The following is an 18,624-nucleotide window of genomic DNA, read 5'->3' as shown; positions in this document are numbered from 1 at the left end:
CTATTTATATATATATATAAATAGGTATAATATCTATTTATCTATATCTATATATATAATAATATAAAACTTACTTTCTAAAACCCAAATAGAAAAGAATGAAGGCAAAAATTAAAAGACCACCTTTGTATAAAGAGGAGAATCCATCATCCTGAGTCACAATTGTATATGAATATTTAATGGTCTGTATATATGAATATGTATATATTATATGTATATATATATATATACATGTGTTTTATATCTTAGACAGAAACAAGTGCTTCTTCAAAATTAAAGAGTTAGACAAAACCAACTACCCTAATTTAGGTTAACAAGAACATGGGTATCAAATTGTCCTAAGGAATCTTCCTAGGTCCTGTTGAAGGGGCATAGGGTATAAAAATTTTTTCTTCATATGTCAATCATATAACATTTGTATATAATATTATTTATAATATCTATTATTATTATTATTATATCTATTATTTGTGTGTAATATTTATGGAACAGGTTAGGCTGCTGTAACAAGGAGATCTCAAATAGAGTGGTTCAGTCAATCAATATACAAGTTTACTTCTCTCTCACATAAAAGCTTAGGGAGGTGAGGTAGATAGGAAAATCTGCTTTTACCAGGTTATATAGAAACCCACGCTCCTTCTCTCTTGTCCCACCATCTCCATCATCTCCAGAATCAGAACTATACACCATACCTCCCCTATTTTCCTTAAATATTTTCTATTAATATTTTTTATGAATGAAGCCTAAATACATTATTTTCTTGTCATATGATTTGCTTTCTTTTCCCTCTACATAAAAATAACTTATTTCTGGATTACAATTTTGTTTTTCTCTTCACCTGTGTTATTGATGATCAACAGGCTGGTACGGGGGTCTTCTGGAGGTTGTCCAGGAGAGAGGAAATACAGTTCAGATTTAAATTCCCAATCACTCTTTTGAATTAATAGGGCATAAATTATCTTTTCCACAATCAAAGGGAACATTGCAATCCCAAATACCAAGAGTCTACCAATAAAGAGAAAATAACCACATTAATCTGTAGCAATTTTATTGATCATCAGACTTTACACAGTCTATGCCGGCCATAATTATAGGTGCTGCAATTTTGAAAATCAGGCCCTCACACCCCACACAGTACCAAAGGCAAGGCTATATAAACACCAGGCGATCAAACCATGAAAACTAAGCAGCCCTGTTGATAAAGCTAACTAAATGCTACCACCCAAACATTCCTACTGTTAGTAAAATGAGATGTTGTATTTACCCATCTTCTGGCAAGAATGTTGGGTAGTATGTTCTAATTTTAAATTCTCTTCTGGTTGAACCCTCCCTTGAAACTCACTAACGAAAGCACAGTCCTCTAATACTCACAGAATCAAAAGGTCTTTCTTTCCACGCTTTAACTTTAAGAAACGGAGCCATGCTATTGCGCGGATCTGCATTTTCCAGAGGCCCATGTCACTCGCAGCCTTCTGCATTTCAGGGAAAGAAGGGCAAGCTGGCTCTATTTCGTGTAGGTTTTCTGTGCCTCTTATCTCTGCTTGTTCAAAATCTACACACACACACATGCACACACGTTATTAATGCCATCCTTGGACATCACAGTTTTCTCTTTCTCATAACATTAGAAGTTGTTTTATGATAGTTACAGAGCAGACAATATAAGAAACAAATTAAATTTATAATCTCCACATTCAATAAACTCAATGATAAAATACAACTAACTTCATACCCAAAGAAGAATTCAGTAAAGGGTGACCTTGTTATGCCTAGCCTTTGAAAAGGCATAAAAGGTCCCATATGTAACAATATTCTGAGGGATTTCAAGAAATATTCTTCATAGAAATAGTCAATCATTGATGCCTGAATGTCAGCTATTAAGTTGTCGATAATTTCAAAATGTGGGCGAATGATTACTAGCTCTAAAGTCACCAGACCTGTACCTGATTCCCAAATACATAACTTATAAGTGGCATGATTTAGGACCAATCACTTAACCTAAGTGTCTAGTTTCCTCCTGTATAGAATGGTGCCAATGCCTTTTGTTGGAAAGATTATTGTAGAAAGGTAATACACTATATCCACACATTGATCAAAGTTTCCAGGTAGAGGCTCTGTAAATGATTGTCCTTATTATTACAACCCATTAAAATACACAGGAGATGATCCTAGTGTTTTCTCCATTATGACCTTAGTGAAATTTTCTACATTAACAAGCTAGGAGCAATTTTTATAAGAAATATCTGCTCAGACTTCATGACCTTGATTGAGAGCCTTTCACATCCTCAAAATATCCAAGAAGCAGTGAGCATCTGGGGATAGGAGAAAACTGCTGAACTAGGAAACAAAGAGTCTGCGAGGACAAATTTGTTATATCCCAAAAAGGGATCTGTGTTCAGTCCTAGTAATGATGTTAGGAAACAATACAACCTTTCCCAACATTAGTCATATTTGGAATTATTCACACTCCTTAGTGTAAATCATGCATAAAGAATTATAAAATACCAAATTAATACATGATTATTTGAAAATTGATTGTCTGTCAGTCATACAATGCATTTACCTTGTCCAATAGTTGATTTTCCTTCCAGTTTCATGAAGACGTCATTCAGAGTTGACATGGAAATGTCATAACTCGTCACACCCTGGCCAGAACACTTATCAAGCTCACTGAAAAGGTCTAAGGCAACAGACCAGAACAGATACATTTTTAAATATCACACTGATAACAAAACCCAGTAAATTAACACTTATTTAAAAGGTAATCCAGAATATTGTTCAGGAAATACATGTCTTTGGAGTATCACAGTAAGCAAAAGCAAAATTTTATTAGAATGTTCTTCTTCTCTGAATTGAATGTCAGAACTTTCCTCTCTACCCTCAAACCATCTATACTCTATTTTATATTCCCAACTCATGAACTTCCAGAACACTTACTTCTTTAAGGAAAGATGAACAATCAGAAAGAACATCATCTTCTCACCTCCACACAAATCAATGTTAATTTCTACCCGTATTCTGGGTTTTGGTTCTGTATGGGTGGACAACTTAGAGCTGCTCCCACCAAAGTCTACCTCTTTGACTTGTGTTCTGAATCCTGTTCCAATCAGGTACCTCAAGAACCTTCTAAATTAATCTCTCCTGCCCTTCTCTGGCCTGTGTCATCAATTTCTCCTACATGTACCAGGCCATCCCAAACAGCAGGAAAAATGCTCTAGAAGTTAATCCAGTAAACAAACACAAGTAACAAAAAAAGCAAAAACCCAGTCTCCCTTTCCAATGGGCCCCCTGCTACACACATGCACCCATGGCCCAAGGATTTGTCTACTTCATCCCCTTCAATTGGTCGCATCCTATTCAACTGAACCCCCACAAATCTAAATGCTATCTCTATCCCTCCACAGAAACTGTTTTTCTCAAGGTCATCAACGATTCCACAATCTAAATTCAATGGACAAGAGCTTTTTAAAAACTCTTTTAGCTCTCTCTCTCTCTTTTTCTCCCTCTCTCATTCAGGGACATTCAAAACTGTTGACAACTTTGTCCTTCTACAAACATTGTCTCTCTTGAGTTAATAAAAACAAACATATTCTTTTGTTTTTCTTTCAAGTTCATGGGTGGGGGGGGGCTCTTGATTTCCACCATTCTCTGACTCGTCCTCTACTTTCTCCTGAGGGCTCAGTCCTGGCTCACCTTCTCTTTCCATACATTCAAATCCAATCACTTTGCATGAAATCCATCTGTATGTTAAGATTCCCAAATCCAACCCTCACTTTGAGTATTCTCTGATTTCCAATATCCTATAACCAACTGTATCCTTAACCACTTAACATCTCCACTTTGAAGTCTAAAAGCATCTCAAAGCAAATGTTTCTAAAACAGAACACTAATTCCTCTTTCTCCATCCTACCCAACTGTCTCTCTCATCATTTTATAACAAATGACACCATCTTCCACCTGGTGACTTGAGCCAAAATTCTAGAAGTCCCTCTGGATTTTTCATCCATCTTTCAGTGGGCACCATGGTCGCACAATGATCTCATCTTTCACCTGTAAGTCTGAAATGGTCCTATGGCTGGTCTCCCAGAATCTACTCTTCTTCTTCTATCTCCAGAGTGCTCTTTTATAGCCAGAAAATGAAAATGTGAGTCACATCACATCAATCCCCCATTTAATGACTTTCAGTGGTTTCTCAGTGCATTTAAGATAAAATTGAACACCACACAGCAGCCTCTAAAGCTGTATGCTCGAACCTCTATCTATTCCTACAACCTTACCCATCCCCACTTGCCAGTCTTCTCCTGCACTCGCTACACTCCAGACATCTCTTCCCCTCCCTCTGCTTGGAATGTTTTTGATCGTTTTCTTCTTTTGTACTCCTGGCACTCTATATAAACCCATAGCCTGACATTGGTTTTCTCTCTAAACCATATGACCTTGCTAAACAAGGATTATACATTCTGTATAAGGTATGCATTATACAACACATATAATGTATGCATTATACAATCGTAATATACCTTGGCTTATTGTGTGTGTCCACTTCTCCCCACCCAACAGAATGTAACCTTGGTGAGGGCAGGGACTCAGATGTCTTATTTAACTCAATACCACTAGTGTCTCAAGCAATGAGTTTTACATAATAGGTTCCCAATAAACATTGATTATTACCCTCCATATTTCCGATAGGATGTAAGAATGCCACTGGACTTGCAGAGGTCTAGGGTCAGCATAAAGAGACTGCCATAGACCAAAACATTAACACCAGGAATTCTGGTGGGACATGTTCTTATAGTGGTATCAACATATAACTCATTATTTTCCTTCCCCAAATGAAAAAAGAAGCCTAGTTGTAGCTCATTGGAGAGAATAACACGGTATAGCCTATGGATTTGAGAACACCATCTTGCAGCTCCTGAAGGGCACAGAGAGCTGCCTTATTTGGGGGTCAGACTAAATCTGAATCCCTGAGTAGTTGCTTAATAAGATTGAATCATCCAAATGAGCCTCTTTTAAATTAGGGCTGCAGAGAGTTAAACCTTTAATAAACCCAATGTTTAGATAAAAAAGAACATTTTTATAACAAAAAAGACATATATTTCCTCATTTGTGAGGCAGGGAAGACTATAGCACCTACCACATAGAGTGGTTGTAAGACTAAATGAATTGATGTATAGGAAACTATTAGGAACAGTGCCTGACTCATAGTAAACATTGTACAAAGAGTTAGCTGGTACAGTTACTTATCAAACAAATCCTAGGTTGGGACTGCTACTCAGCAGACGTGGAACCTATGGTGAATACTTTTGTAGAATAAATAAACTATGGGTTTTTTTCTGCAAAATAAATATATACACAATTAAAATATAAAAGGGAACCTATAGCAGACACCTTGTGCTCCACACCCATCCCTTCCATACTCATACATAGTAAATCTGCTTATTAAGCCCTGCCTGAAGGCATTTTGTTCTGAGCTGTGAAGTTTGCCAAGCTCGTATTGAGCACAAGCCATCTGGGTTAGAAGATTAATGCTCCTGAAAGCATCTCTTAACCAATGAAGGGTGGAGAGTGTCAAATAAATACCCCAGCTTTCTCACCGCTCTTGTGACATAACTCTGAGCCCCTTGCTCACTTATTCACTTATTTACTCCAATGGTATTACATCTCAATTTCATATTGCAACCATCCGCTCAATAATGCACACTCCCGTAGCCTCCTTTGCTTCTCACTCTCATGTCCCCATTCCCTCCTGGTGTTTCTAGGTATCAGTTACCAAAAAAAGGTGCGCTAAAGTCCTCATTTCAAGTTCTGCTTTTTAGAGAACCCAACCTAAGACAAAATCCAAATCCATTAAGTAATGAAAGCTGTAATAATGAGGTGAACACTTGCTCCCAAATTTCATGCCATCGTAATCGTATTTCAGTTACCTGGAAATTTATTTGTCCTTTCCATGGGCAAAGTATACACAAGCTTTTCTTTGTTTTCTGTTTTTAATTTAGCATCAGGGATGTAATGATTAATGAAGGATGTTATTTTTTCTGGATCACATACTTCATTTCTGTACAAGCTAATATTTAAAAGAAAAGATCATTGATTTATATTTTCTCTACTGCTATTACAAAAGCAGGGCTTTTATTGAATACCTAACCTTTGAGTACTACTTTACCTGCCTTTAGGGAACAAACAAAATGAGTAAATAACAACAACAACAGAAGTAATAATAATAATACCATCAGTTTGGAAAATCTTATGATCTATACAGAGGAGTTGCATAAATTCAGAACAACTACAAATATACAAACACATGCATGCTGGAAGGGAGACTGTCTTTCAAATAGGGAGATAAATAGAGCAAGGCAAGAACATTAGGCAGAAGAAATTGCTTAGGGAAAGTAATTACACCAGATTGTGTGGATATCAGGAATTAGTGACTAATAGGGAAGTTTGGCCTATATGCACATTTTGTTTGGCCATAGGGTTTTTGGTTTGGGTTTTTTAAAATACTTTTCACCTGCACACACTTTCTTATTAGCTACAGTGCTCTTAACTCTCTCCTACTTTTGATACTAGCCTCTGAAATTATTTGATTTTGTGCCCAATGCAAGAATGAAAATATGTTACAAGACTGTATGGATCAGCTGAGGGAGACGGACAGTGGGAAGAAGAGAGAGACTGAGGATGCACAGAGCAGGTACCTGCAAAAGTGGTCCATGAAGTAGACTTGCTGGGATCTGTGAGCCTAGGCTTAGAACTTGGACATTCTGCTTGTCATTAGCATTAACAAAGATACAAGGAGGCAGGAAAAACATCTGGGAAACCCTAGCCAAGAGTTTGGCAAAGATGAAGCATAAAGTCAACTGTCCCTCATAATTGTCTGCCTTTTTGAAATTCCAGTATTGAAAACATTGGGTGCCTGGGTGGCTCAGTAGGCTAAGCATCTGCCTTCTACTCAGGTTGTGATACTGGGGTCCTGGGATTGAGTCCTACATCCAGCTCCCTGATCAGCCGAGAGCATGCTTCTCCCTCTCCCCCTGCCCCTCGCCACCCTCCACTCATGCACTTTCTCTCTCTCTCTCTCTCAAATAAACAAATAAAATCTTTTAAAAAAGAAAGCATATATATGTATACACACACACACACACATGTGTGCACGTACACACACACACATACATCCCCAAAGTCTTTACCTTAAGTGATATCCAAGACCCCATCTTCTCTTTAAAAAGACAGAAGACCCTGCACACTTCAGTCTCCCATTGGACATGATCACTTTTCTATCTGATTAAAAGGAAGCAAGAAAGAAAAGTTGATGGTAGTCATTTCTTCACTCTCTAGAAAATATAGGTGAGGAGTCAATGCTCAGATTTCCAAAAGAGAAGTGCTCTATAGAAAATAAATGTATCTAGGGGTGCCTGGGTGGCTCAGTGGGTTAAAGCCTCTGCCTTCAGCTCAGGTCATGCTCTCAGGGTCCTGGGATCGAGCCCCGCATCGGGCTCTCTGCTTAGTGGGGAGCCTTCTTCCCTTCCTCTCTCTCTGCCTGCCTCTCTGCCTACTTGTGATCTCTCTCTGTCAAATAAATAACTAAAATCTTTAAAAAAAAAAAAAGGAAAAAAGAAAATAAATGTATCTAACATACATTAAAATTTTTGAAACACACATTAAAACTGATGCATTTAAAATAAGCTTATGAGTTCCAGTCTATTTCTGTGCCCTCCAAAATTTCTTGAAAAAAAAAAACCAAAACACAGAAATTACATTGCCACATCTTCCACTCCATATTCTAAAGAATAAGTGGTTATTTTTCAACCGTATACTGATTTCAATGCTTAAATTAATTGAAAGCTAAAAAATAAAACCCTATAATTTTTTATTAGCGGCTATAATCCAGCAAATGTACAGCCAGTGAGGAATTCTAGAGGGGGATTAGACTTGCCATTCCCCAGACTGCTTTGAAATGAAAGACACATGAAAGTCATGGGAACACAGTGCTTATTTTAGAAATACACATTTCCCAATTTCTTTATTACAAAACTGAGATAAAACCAATAATTACCAGCCAGGATGTCAGCTTCGTCCATGAGATTGGTACTCAAGAGGATTACACGGCCTGCTTTGTGTTCCTTGAGGAAACTCCACACTCGATGCCTTGAAAAGGGATCCAACCCAGCAGTTGGTTCATCTAATAGCAAAATCTACAGAGGATGATAATGTATAAAATGTAGCTTTCTCACATTGACTCTTCCCACAGGGCAGCATGGATAACAAATGGTAACTATCCAGCCATTTAGGTCCGATATACTTATATCTGTAGTTTTACAGCAGATTCTCTCTTGATGCATTGAAATGAAATCTCTACCACGTTTCAGGTTAAAAGAAGAGCTTGATGTTTTACTAATCACTCTGTATTCCAAAGCATGCAGAATCTCACTTACTTGAGGATCTCCTAAAATGGCAATCCCAAAAGTCAGCTTTCTTTTCTGTCCTTCACTTAAATGTTTAGCAAGGTTATCCTGAATGTTTTGTATGTTCAATTCTAATAAAATTCTTTGTACCTATGCAAGAAAATACACAAAGCTTAAAATCCAAGGCGATTCATACGATACAATTTTAACTATCTGTTACACCAGGTAGTTATTAAAGGACCTCACTGCCAAAGTTGTATTCATAACAGGGCAGGTAAATCACTAAGGCAAATTCTGATTAGGTCATGATTTAACTTGGCAAATTTAGCTTATTAATCTAAGCATGAGCATTTACCTCTTGTTCCACCTCCTGTGGCTGAATCCCTTTTATTTTAGCAAACAGCCTGAGGTTTTCCTTCACAGTGAGTATGTCAAATTGAACATTGAATTGAGGACAAACACCAGTTATCTTTCTGATTTCCTCCAAGTCTTGCATTTCAGAGAGATTTTTATTATAGATGATAACTGATCCTAAAAATACAAGTTGAGAATAATTTAACATGGGCAAGATAATACATTTTATTAATACTTAGAGATCTTATTCAGGAAAATATTGGCATATATTCACAAATATCTAAAATAATGACTTCACCATTTATTAACAACTATGAATAAATCTTAACATATCTACGTTCAGGGTAGCATATATTTTCTCTGGAATATCACATAGCAATGGGATAAGGCTAATGATTTTCATAAAAATTTGTGAAATATAAAGTACAGTCAAAATTCTATAGTCTGGTAAACGATATTAGATAAAGAAACATTATTTTCTCTTAAGCACTTTCACCTTAAAATAAGAAAGGCAACACATGACCTCTAGACACCTTGCCTTTGAGAAATTTCTTTTTGCTCACCTTCTGTAGGAACAGACAACCCATTAAGGATGTTTAGCAATGAAGATTTGCCAGCTCCGCTATGACCCAGAATTGCTGTGATTTGACCTTCATATATGTCAAAGAGCAAGTCTGTTTTTAAAATAAAATGTTAACATTATAAATAAGAGGGCATTAGAAAGAGCTGGTTCCAAAAGCAGAACAAAAAATTTATTTCGCTATATATTCTCAAGCTTAAAACATATAATATCCAATATTTTGCTGGCTGCTAAAAATGTAATAGTTATTGTAGAATATTTCTGAAATAAATACAACCACTTAAGAAGATAAACTTAACTGTAATTTCAAGTATTAACATTTAATACACTTACTTCCAGTGTATACAGGTTTGCATATATGAACATGTAATATATATGTATATACATGTAATATATATATACATGTAAATATATATGTATATGGATTTTTATCATACTCTTTCTTTCCTAGCTTACATTTTCAAATGTTAAATGATGAACATTTTTCATGGCATTAATTACCTTTTAAAATATATTCACCAAAAATGTATATTTTCACCTGTTATAAATGTTCTATTCTTTTATTACAAACATTTTGCCTTTACAGGGCAGTAGAAAAAATTATTTATCTAAATAAAAATTATTTATCTATAAAAAATCCTTTATTATTTTTTGTTTTGTTTACCATCAAGTGAAAACCAAACTCTGTTATGAAAAGTTGTTGGATGAAATTCTTAAGAATTTTATAATACGTTATATCTGAGAGATCAGGTTCCTTCAATTAAATTATGTGACCTACTTTCAAACATTATTGAAATTAATTAACAACTGGGATGAATTCCAGTTCATCCATTTTCTAACTGGGTGATCTTGGATAAACTAAACACTGCAAAGTTCACTTTACTCAGCTATTAAAGTGCTGGTAATAATAATTACATTTAAAGAGAAAATTTTTCCTACTGTAATCCAATCCATTAAAACTTTCACTTATAATTTGACTAAAATAATCTTTAAAAAATTAGAAAAATAAGTTCAAATAATTACAAAAAGTTAAAGAATAGCAAGATACTACTCTTGACTACGTGGTATTAAAATATGTTGGAGAAGTGGGAGCCTGGGTGGCTCAGTTGGTTGGACATCTGCCTTCAGCTGAGGTCATGATCCTACAGACCTGGGATCAAGCCCTGAGTTGGGCTCCCTGCTCAGCGGGGAGTCTGCTTTTCCCTTTCCCTCTGACCCCCTTCTCACTTGCTCACTCTCTCTCTCTCAAATAAATAAAATCTTTAAAAAAATTTTGGAGAACTATTATAATTAAAATAATATGTTAGTAATACAGTAACCAGTGGAATAAATATCATAATTAAAATAATGTTACTACTCCAGAATACACTGACTGATGGAAGGCATAAGAAGCCCAAGATGGAGCAAAGTAAACATAAAAAATAAAGATAAATGAAAGAGTCTTTTAAATTTATCAAAAAGATGAATTAATTAACAAATAATATTGGGATAACTAAATAAACACATCAGTAAATTTTATATTTACTGTTTTTAAATGGAAAAAAAATGGTGTTTTCCAGGGTGAGAGAAAACTGATGATATCTATCTTGGAACTAATCTATATTAATCAGAAAAAAATAAATATAACCCTCAGCTTCTTCATCTGCAAAATGGGAGAGATACTATGTATCTCATAGGATTAAATGAAAAAAATCACTTATCATAGTTGCCAGAACACACTAAGAACTCAATAAACTTAAAGTGTTTGTTGGTATTATTATTGTTGTTATTTTTAATTATTGCTATTCCCACAAGTATATAAATTTTTGTAAGCTTGAAGGGAAATGATTTGAAATATGAATAAGGAGGTTAAATATATAGTCCTTTTGAGTAATCTGCTCTTAGATATTTATATTCAGAAATTATATTTACAAAGATTGAACAAGAAGGCTCATTATAGAATTTTTTTATGATAATGAATAATTGGAAACAAGCCAAACTGTGTACATGACTGTAAGTAAGTCAAGACAGCCATACAACAGAATCCTGTCAGCCACTGAAAGGCTGTAGGTAAGGACTTCAAAGTGTGTTCCCAAAGGTGTTCCAAAGCTGCTACAGGAGCTAGCTGCGTGGGGAAAAGATGGAGAGAGTACAGCTCCCCCCTTACTTCCCAAAGAGCAAATGTAACTGGTGATTTCATATGGTTTTCCATGCACTAATATTCATTGGTTTTCTTTTTTCTTTCTTTCTTTTTTTTTTTTGAGATTTTATTTATTTTTTGATAGACAGAGATCACAAGTAGGCAGAGAGGCAGACAGAGGGGGAAGGGGAAGCAGGATCCCCGCCCAGCAGGGAGCCCGATGCAGGGCTCGATCCCAGGACCCCAGGATCATGACCTGAGCTGAAGGCAGAGGCTTAATCCACGGAACCACCCAGGCACCCCCACTGGTTTTCACTTTAAAAGTTTTTTGGAAGATGTCTAGATGTAAAAAGTAGTTCATGGTTATTGATGAGTACAGAAGTAGTGCATCATGTGCTCTGGAAATTGAAATGACAAATTTAAAAAAGACTTCAATATATCCTTGGCTAAAATTAAAGAAAGAAACCACCGATCTAGATGGCATTGGAGGGGACAAACCTGAGGTGAGAAGCAATTTGCTGACGAGGGTACAGGAAACTCTCAAAGTGAGAAATGATCTCAGAGGACTATATAAGGTCTGAGTTAAGGGGCACTCTCTTCCAGAAAGTAAATGTGCGATACACGCATCGGATAGACAACTCTCAACCTTAGGGGAGTTCCATGGCTCTTCTTTTGTAACTTTTAAGGCTTCCATCTCTTGTAAAATTCAATTACATTCTCCCTAAAAACTATTATTAATAAAAGCAAGCTGTCCTCTACAAAATGTAGCCACTAACTTGGAGGTTTACTTAAATGTTTACTATAGAAAACTCTATTTGTTAGAATTTACTATCAGATACATTGGCTGATTCAAAATTATAACTTTGTTTTCCCTGGGGATAGTGACTTAAGAAATATAATTCACAGTCTATGGTGTTACTCATCTCTTTTAGTTAATCTCACCAGTACATAGAAACTATGTATATTCCCTGGGTGGTATAAAAAATTATCAAATTTAAGGCTAAACATTCTTTCCTCATAGTGCAAATAAAACACAATATGGTTTTTAGCAAGCTCATCTTTAAAAACAAAGTGAACTCACACTTTTCATTGTGTCACCCCATTCTTGGAAATTGATAGATGCATGAAAATCTAGAAGCATTTATAGCCAGATCTTAATCATTAATCTCCAAGGGGCAGAGTTATATAGTTTGGATTGTTTTCTTTTTCTGTTTTCACATGGAACTTCCTCCATTTTTTGTAATAAAGAAGTCAATGAAACAATGAAATGTTTGTCTTTACCTTTCAATGCTTCTATTTTCCCAGACTTGCTGGTATATTCTTTTTTAACATTTCTGATTCTGAAACGACAGAAGTGGTGTTTACTCAGCTAACACAGAAATAAGTAGGGATCAGGAACAACCCCAGTTAAAGTGACAGATACATCAACGTCTTTATGTGAAATAAGGGATGGCATATCCAGACTACTCAGAAAGACAAAGATTATTTTTGATTAATCATTTCCCCTCAGAGAGAAAATAAAAGAGTCTTTTTGAAAAGTTCAATTAAATGATTAGTATTTTGCTTAGAAAAGGAGAACATTTTGGAATTATTCTTACTTTCTTCCTCTAGCCTTAGAATATTTGATGTGTTTTACCCTGTGCAAGATCAGTTCATTTATCTGCACTCTTTAACTATCCCCTCCCACCCTCTCCCATTCCCTCCAAACTTGCTCATTAATCAGACCCTCTGTCACCTGCATTTTCTATAGTTCCCTCTCTGATAGCTTCTCTTTGGCCTATAACTCTGCTTTGGATACAATCAGATTTCGCTCCTCCCCTTATTGTAAAACATTTTACAAAATAAGACAAAATAAATTTGCCACATCTACCTTCTCACTTCTCACTTTTTTCTCAGTCACTCTGGCTTTTGAGTCCATTACAGTAGTGAGGCAACATTGCAACAAAGACTTTTTTTTCTATCCTTACTTATGGAATAATGAGTTGCTATTGGTCTTGTTAAAAGTGTCTACTGTCCTTGTTAAAAGTGTCTACATTCAAGTTACCTACATTCAAGTTCACATTGAACTTACTGGTTTCCCTCCTACCTTCTATCTTTCTAAATGTCTCCTCCTCTTCTTCTTCTTCTTCTTCTTCTTCTTCTTCTTCTTCTTCTTCTTGTTATTTTCAATTAGCCAGCATACAGTACAGCATAAGTTTTTGTCATAGTGCTCAATGATTCATTAGTTACATAAAACACCCAGTGCTCATCCCAACACATCTTTCTCTGTTTCCTTGGAAGGTCCTCTTCATTTGCCAAATACATCATCTTGGTCTTCCACAGGGTTCTCCATGTACATTCTGGTCTTCTCACCTCTAGATGCTCTTGATGAGTTATCTAACTGATTCTTGTGGTTTTAACACCAACCTAAAGTTGACCCTATCCTTTTCCCTGAGCATTAGGCTCCCACATCTAAAGGTTTCATCTGAACATCACACGTGTGTTCTCTAAATGAGTGATTACCAAACTTGAAGGCATATTAGAATCCCAAAGGAAACTAATGCAGGACAAGGCAGGAACCAGGTTTGACAGATGAGAAATGTCATGACTACATAAGATCAGTGCATCTTCAAATTCAGGGGGAAACAGAATTGAGCCACCCTTTTCTCTGAGCATGAATCAAAATGAAAGTAAAGAAATTTATTCAACCAGGATGCTGGCAGTGGTGGGGGATGGGTAACCAAAGAGTCAGGAAATACGAAAGAGAAAGACTTAAAGGGTGTTGAATCTGACAGGGTGTTTTATCTCTGCCTGTCTTTGAACAGGGAGACACCCATTAAATGGGGGTTTTAGGCTTTATTTTAATAAAGAAACTTCCATTAGAACCACCAGTTGTTTTTGGATTTCAGAGATGAAGATAGCCAATAGCCATTTGTTTGGGGCAGACATCCTGCCTATGTTCTGGGAATATTGCATGAATGAGCTAAAGTTACAGGAGTGGATAGTTGTGCAAACAAATGTCCCCAGAGAAGGAAAAATTGGAAGGGGACTAATAGGTGAGAGGGAGCCAGTTGTGAATAAAAATAGATATTTTTACATAGGCAAAATAATGATTCTGGGTAGAATTCTTCATGAGTTCCTCTATACTGCCAGATGTATATAGCTAACAGCTGGCTAGGGAAAGAGGAAGTTCTCATTGGTTATAAAGGGGAGAGCACCTGTGGAAAGGAGAATCAACACAGAAATAAGGAGGAAGACAAAACGGAGGGTGATGTCATAATATTATATGGAGCGAAGCAAAAATAATTTTTCTTTTAGGAGCAATCAGGAGACATTGGTGGTCACATGGAAGAGTTCAAAGTAACATTCACAAAGGCAAGTTTGTTCTTCAATATTTTACCCAGGCTCAGCCAGTTGCTGTTGGTCAATAATTCATTTGCCTTACACCCATATGTGGCTGTAAGTGTGATTACCTGATGGCTTCTTTTCCTTGGAATTCTGGAGCTACCGGTTCAAAACAGTCCTCAGAAGGAGGCTCAGACTCTATTTCTTTCTCAATGACATTATTAGTCCTCTGGTGTCGGAAACAAGATGAGTTCAGGAAAAATAATGGAGAATAATGGCGCTCATCCCCATCTAATCAGTCAAAAGGCAATAAAACATTGGATCAGTCACATTAGAACAATAAGTAAAGAAGACTTATTCAGAACTGTACAGAGTATCTGACTTTTAAGCATCATAGAGAAATTCTTTTCTTCCTTACTTCCTATTACTGAAAAGAAAACTTGTCGTGAAGCAAACAATGAAAATTCAAAGGAAATAATATGTTACCACAAAAGTTAAACAGTATAATAGAACTTTCAAGAAAGTATGTATAAGCCAAAGTTCTGAAAAAATGTAATAAAAAGGTATTTAGAATGAGTGAAACCAAATATTTGGGGGAAGAGTCCTTACACAGCACATAAAAACAACTAAAACATGTTTGTGAACTTAAATCACTTGACCACAGGGGTACATGGTTGGTTCTTGATTTGGGCTGAGCTCATGATCTCAGGGTGGTGACATCCAGTGCCTCATCAGCCTCTGCCCTGAGCATAAAGCCTGCTTAAGATTTTATCTTGACTGTTGCCCCTCCCCTCACTCATGGCGTTTTCTCTCAAAGAAAAAGCAAGAAAAAGAAAGAAAAGAAAAAAAGAAATCACAAAGCATTAGAGACTGTGGATTCTGAGATGCAAACTGACGGTTTTGGAGGGGAGAAGAGTTGGGGGCTTGGGTGGGCCTGGTGGTGGGTATTAAGGAGGGCACGTATTGCATGGAGCCCTGGGTGTGGTGCATAAACAAGGAATCTTGGAACAATGAAAAAAATTAAATTAAATTTTAAAATTAAAAAAAAATCACTTGATCACAACAGTAGGGTTGAATATCATACTGAAATTCCCATGGTATGTGAGTGCAAAGTACAGGGAGAAATTGTATCTGTTCAGGAAAAATATATTTGCATTTTCCAAATTTGAAACAATGAAGTGGGGTTTGTCACTAAGGACTTTACCAGAAGTCACAGAAAGATAGGGATATATAAAATAATTGCATAAAAACATATAAGACAGCTTTAACTACAAAGCGGAAAGAACATAAAAAATAAGATAAATAAATAAGATTTGCAAGGAAAAACGGCATTCTGATTCTAGCACATGTGAAGGAATTCTGGACTTGGGAAATTTTTGTTTGTGAGATAGAGAAAATTTAACGGAGTAACGTAGTTTTGTAAATATGGACAACATATAAAAAAGTTTCAGAATAATGCTGAAAATATTCTAATTTTTATGTTGTTATTTCCTTAAAGGATGGACATCTCCCCTTCTGAAATGGTCCTCCCAAGGGGAATCAGTGAGAACCTGATTATTTCACATCTGAGGCCCTTTCTAGCTATTTAGTTTACAATCGGCCCCACATTCTTGTCGGAACTATTTTTTTTTAAAGATTTATTAATTTATTAGAGAGATAGAGCACAGGGAGGGGGCAAGAACAGAGGGAGAGAATCTTAAGCAGACTTCCCGCTGAGCAGGGAGCCTGACACCAGGCTGGATCCCACAACTCTGAGATCAAGACCTGAGCTGAAACCAAGAGTCAGACACGCAACTGACTGAGCCACCCAAGTGCCCCAAGAACTATTTAATAAGAAACACTTTCACTGTACAATGGCTCTACACTAGCCAAAGTCGTGTTAAGAACTAATTTATTTCAGCCTGTTCTAAAAAAAAGTCTTAAATATCTTTCTTTAAAAACATGTTCTGGGATTCTTGAAAAAAAAATTAACATTATTTAATTACTGTGTATTTGTAATGTATATTATTAAAACCAGAAGAATAATTGTTTTTACATTTAAATTCAAACCATTAAAACTCTGAAGGAGAAATTAAGAACTCATTCAGCTTGTGATGGGAAAAATTTGTTATTCTTTATTTCTTAATATACATTTATATAACCTTCAGTAAAAAATATACGATGTGATCAGTATGTGCAGGAGTCAGAGAAAAGACACCTTTACTTACAGGGTAAGATTTTGTCAAAGTATAATGCCAATGCCAAGTAGAAAAGTGCATCAAAAGCCAAAATGGAAAAAGTTGCGATCATTACATACGAGTCTCCTGAAAGGTCAGGAAAAATTATACCATTCATAGTATTATCCAAGTAGATAATCTAAAATTTGGACAAAAATAGTAATTAGTAAATATTTAAGATAAATAAATATTATAATATAATAATTTGGCATAGCAGCAAGAATTATCATTTTATTAAGTAGCTTTTTTGAGAAGCCCTTATAATGAAGTTCTTAGTGTAACTATTTCTATATGACAGCAATCCAAGGATTATTAGAATGAAGTACCAACTTAATACCAACTTAAAAAATGCAACATTCTAAGAATAGGAATATTTTTTAAAGATTTTATTTATTTATTACAGAGAGGGAGCACAAGCAGGAGGAAGGGAAGGCAGAGAGAGAAGTAGACTCCCCACTGAGGAGGGAGCCCAACACGGGGCTTGATCCCAGGACCCTGGGAATCATGACCTGAGCTGAAGACAGACACTTAAGGGACTGAGCAACCAGGTGCCACTAAGAATAGGAATTTAAATTAAATTAAATGATAATCATAAAGTCATTGCAATATTGCAAAATATCTATGCAGCAAAAAATAGTCATTTTAGAAAGAATATGAAGAATTATTTGAAGCATCTTAGTAGGATAATGATAAGAAAACTTCTTTTTCTAGTTATTACTGCAAATAAAGGTATGTTTATAATTCTGTCATGTAACCATAGGCGTTGCACTCTAGGTATTATTCTAAGGCTTTTTATAATACTTCACTTAATCCTCATCATAACCCCCTGGGGGAAATCTTATTTTTATGTGCATTTTACATATGGTGGAAGTGAAGCAAATAGAAATTGAGTAGCTTAAACAACGAAAGTCAAAATTACATAGTAAGGAGCAGCAAAGGTGAACTCAGAACAAAGGAAGTCCAGCTCTCAAGCTTAGTTCCTCGCACTAGACAATATACAACCCTATTTATGTTAAAATCTTAACATTCAATGACAAATTTGAGTTTATTCTGGGAACACAAGTCTGGGTTGGAATTTTAAGATCAATCTATGTAATTCAACATAAAACAGATTGAAGGAGACACTAATGTGGTTAATCGTTGAACATGCACAAAAATCATTTGACACAATTTAATATCCACTTATAATGAAAAAAGTCTCTTCACAAACTAAGAAATAAGCAATCTTCTTTAACCTGGTAAAACAGATGTACAAAGACCGACATCAAAAGTCATGCTTATTATGAAATGTTAAAAGCTTTTCCTTTGCTTTCATTTCTATTCAACATTGTACTAAAGGTCCCAGTCTCCATGATAAGACCAAAAAAAAAAAAAAAAAAAGTAAGTGGCATAAGAACTGCAAAAAGGAAAAAACTATCCTTATTTGTAGACATCATGACTATATGTAAGAAAATCCCAAAATAAAGCTCAGAAAAATACTAGTTTTAATAAAAGAATATAGCAAGAATACTGGATACAGTGATTTCTGTTTTTTACAGAAATCAGTTGTATCTCTACATTAACAAACATTTAAAAATAATAATTTAAACACACATACTATTTATAATGGCATCAAAAGTATCAGAAGCT

At 35.6% G+C, this 18,624-nt stretch overlaps 1 protein-coding gene across 2 annotated transcripts in view; it reads right to left on the bottom strand.

The window, feature by feature from the left end:
- Window positions 1-18,624, bottom strand: part of ABCA6 (ATP binding cassette subfamily A member 6) — a 59,805-nt gene that overhangs the window by 27,264 nt on the left and 13,917 nt on the right. For both annotated transcript variants that reach the window (XM_032870754.1, XM_032870755.1), the window contains exons 9-20: window positions 16,987-17,134; window positions 14,908-15,070; window positions 12,737-12,795; window positions 9,320-9,430; window positions 8,758-8,933; window positions 8,433-8,552; window positions 8,054-8,192; window positions 7,188-7,278; window positions 5,928-6,067; window positions 2,564-2,680; window positions 1,372-1,552; window positions 839-1,005 (exon numbers count right to left, since the gene is read on the bottom strand). In XM_032870754.1, the coding sequence (XP_032726645.1) occupies window positions 839-1,005; window positions 1,372-1,552; window positions 2,564-2,680; window positions 5,928-6,067; window positions 7,188-7,278; window positions 8,054-8,192; window positions 8,433-8,552; window positions 8,758-8,933; window positions 9,320-9,430; window positions 12,737-12,795; window positions 14,908-15,070; window positions 16,987-17,134 (1,612 nt within the window). The remainder of the gene's footprint in view (window positions 1-838; window positions 1,006-1,371; window positions 1,553-2,563; window positions 2,681-5,927; window positions 6,068-7,187; window positions 7,279-8,053; window positions 8,193-8,432; window positions 8,553-8,757; window positions 8,934-9,319; window positions 9,431-12,736; window positions 12,796-14,907; window positions 15,071-16,986; window positions 17,135-18,624) is intronic.

Source organism: Lontra canadensis, unplaced genomic scaffold, assembly GCF_010015895.1.
Source record: "Lontra canadensis isolate GAN:19392208 unplaced genomic scaffold, GSC_riverotter_1.0 scaffold41, whole genome shotgun sequence".
Classification (NCBI taxonomy): domain Eukaryota; kingdom Metazoa; phylum Chordata; class Mammalia; order Carnivora; family Mustelidae; genus Lontra; species Lontra canadensis.
Note: the sequence above shows the minus strand (reverse complement) of the source record. Positions and strands in the feature narration are given on the sequence as shown.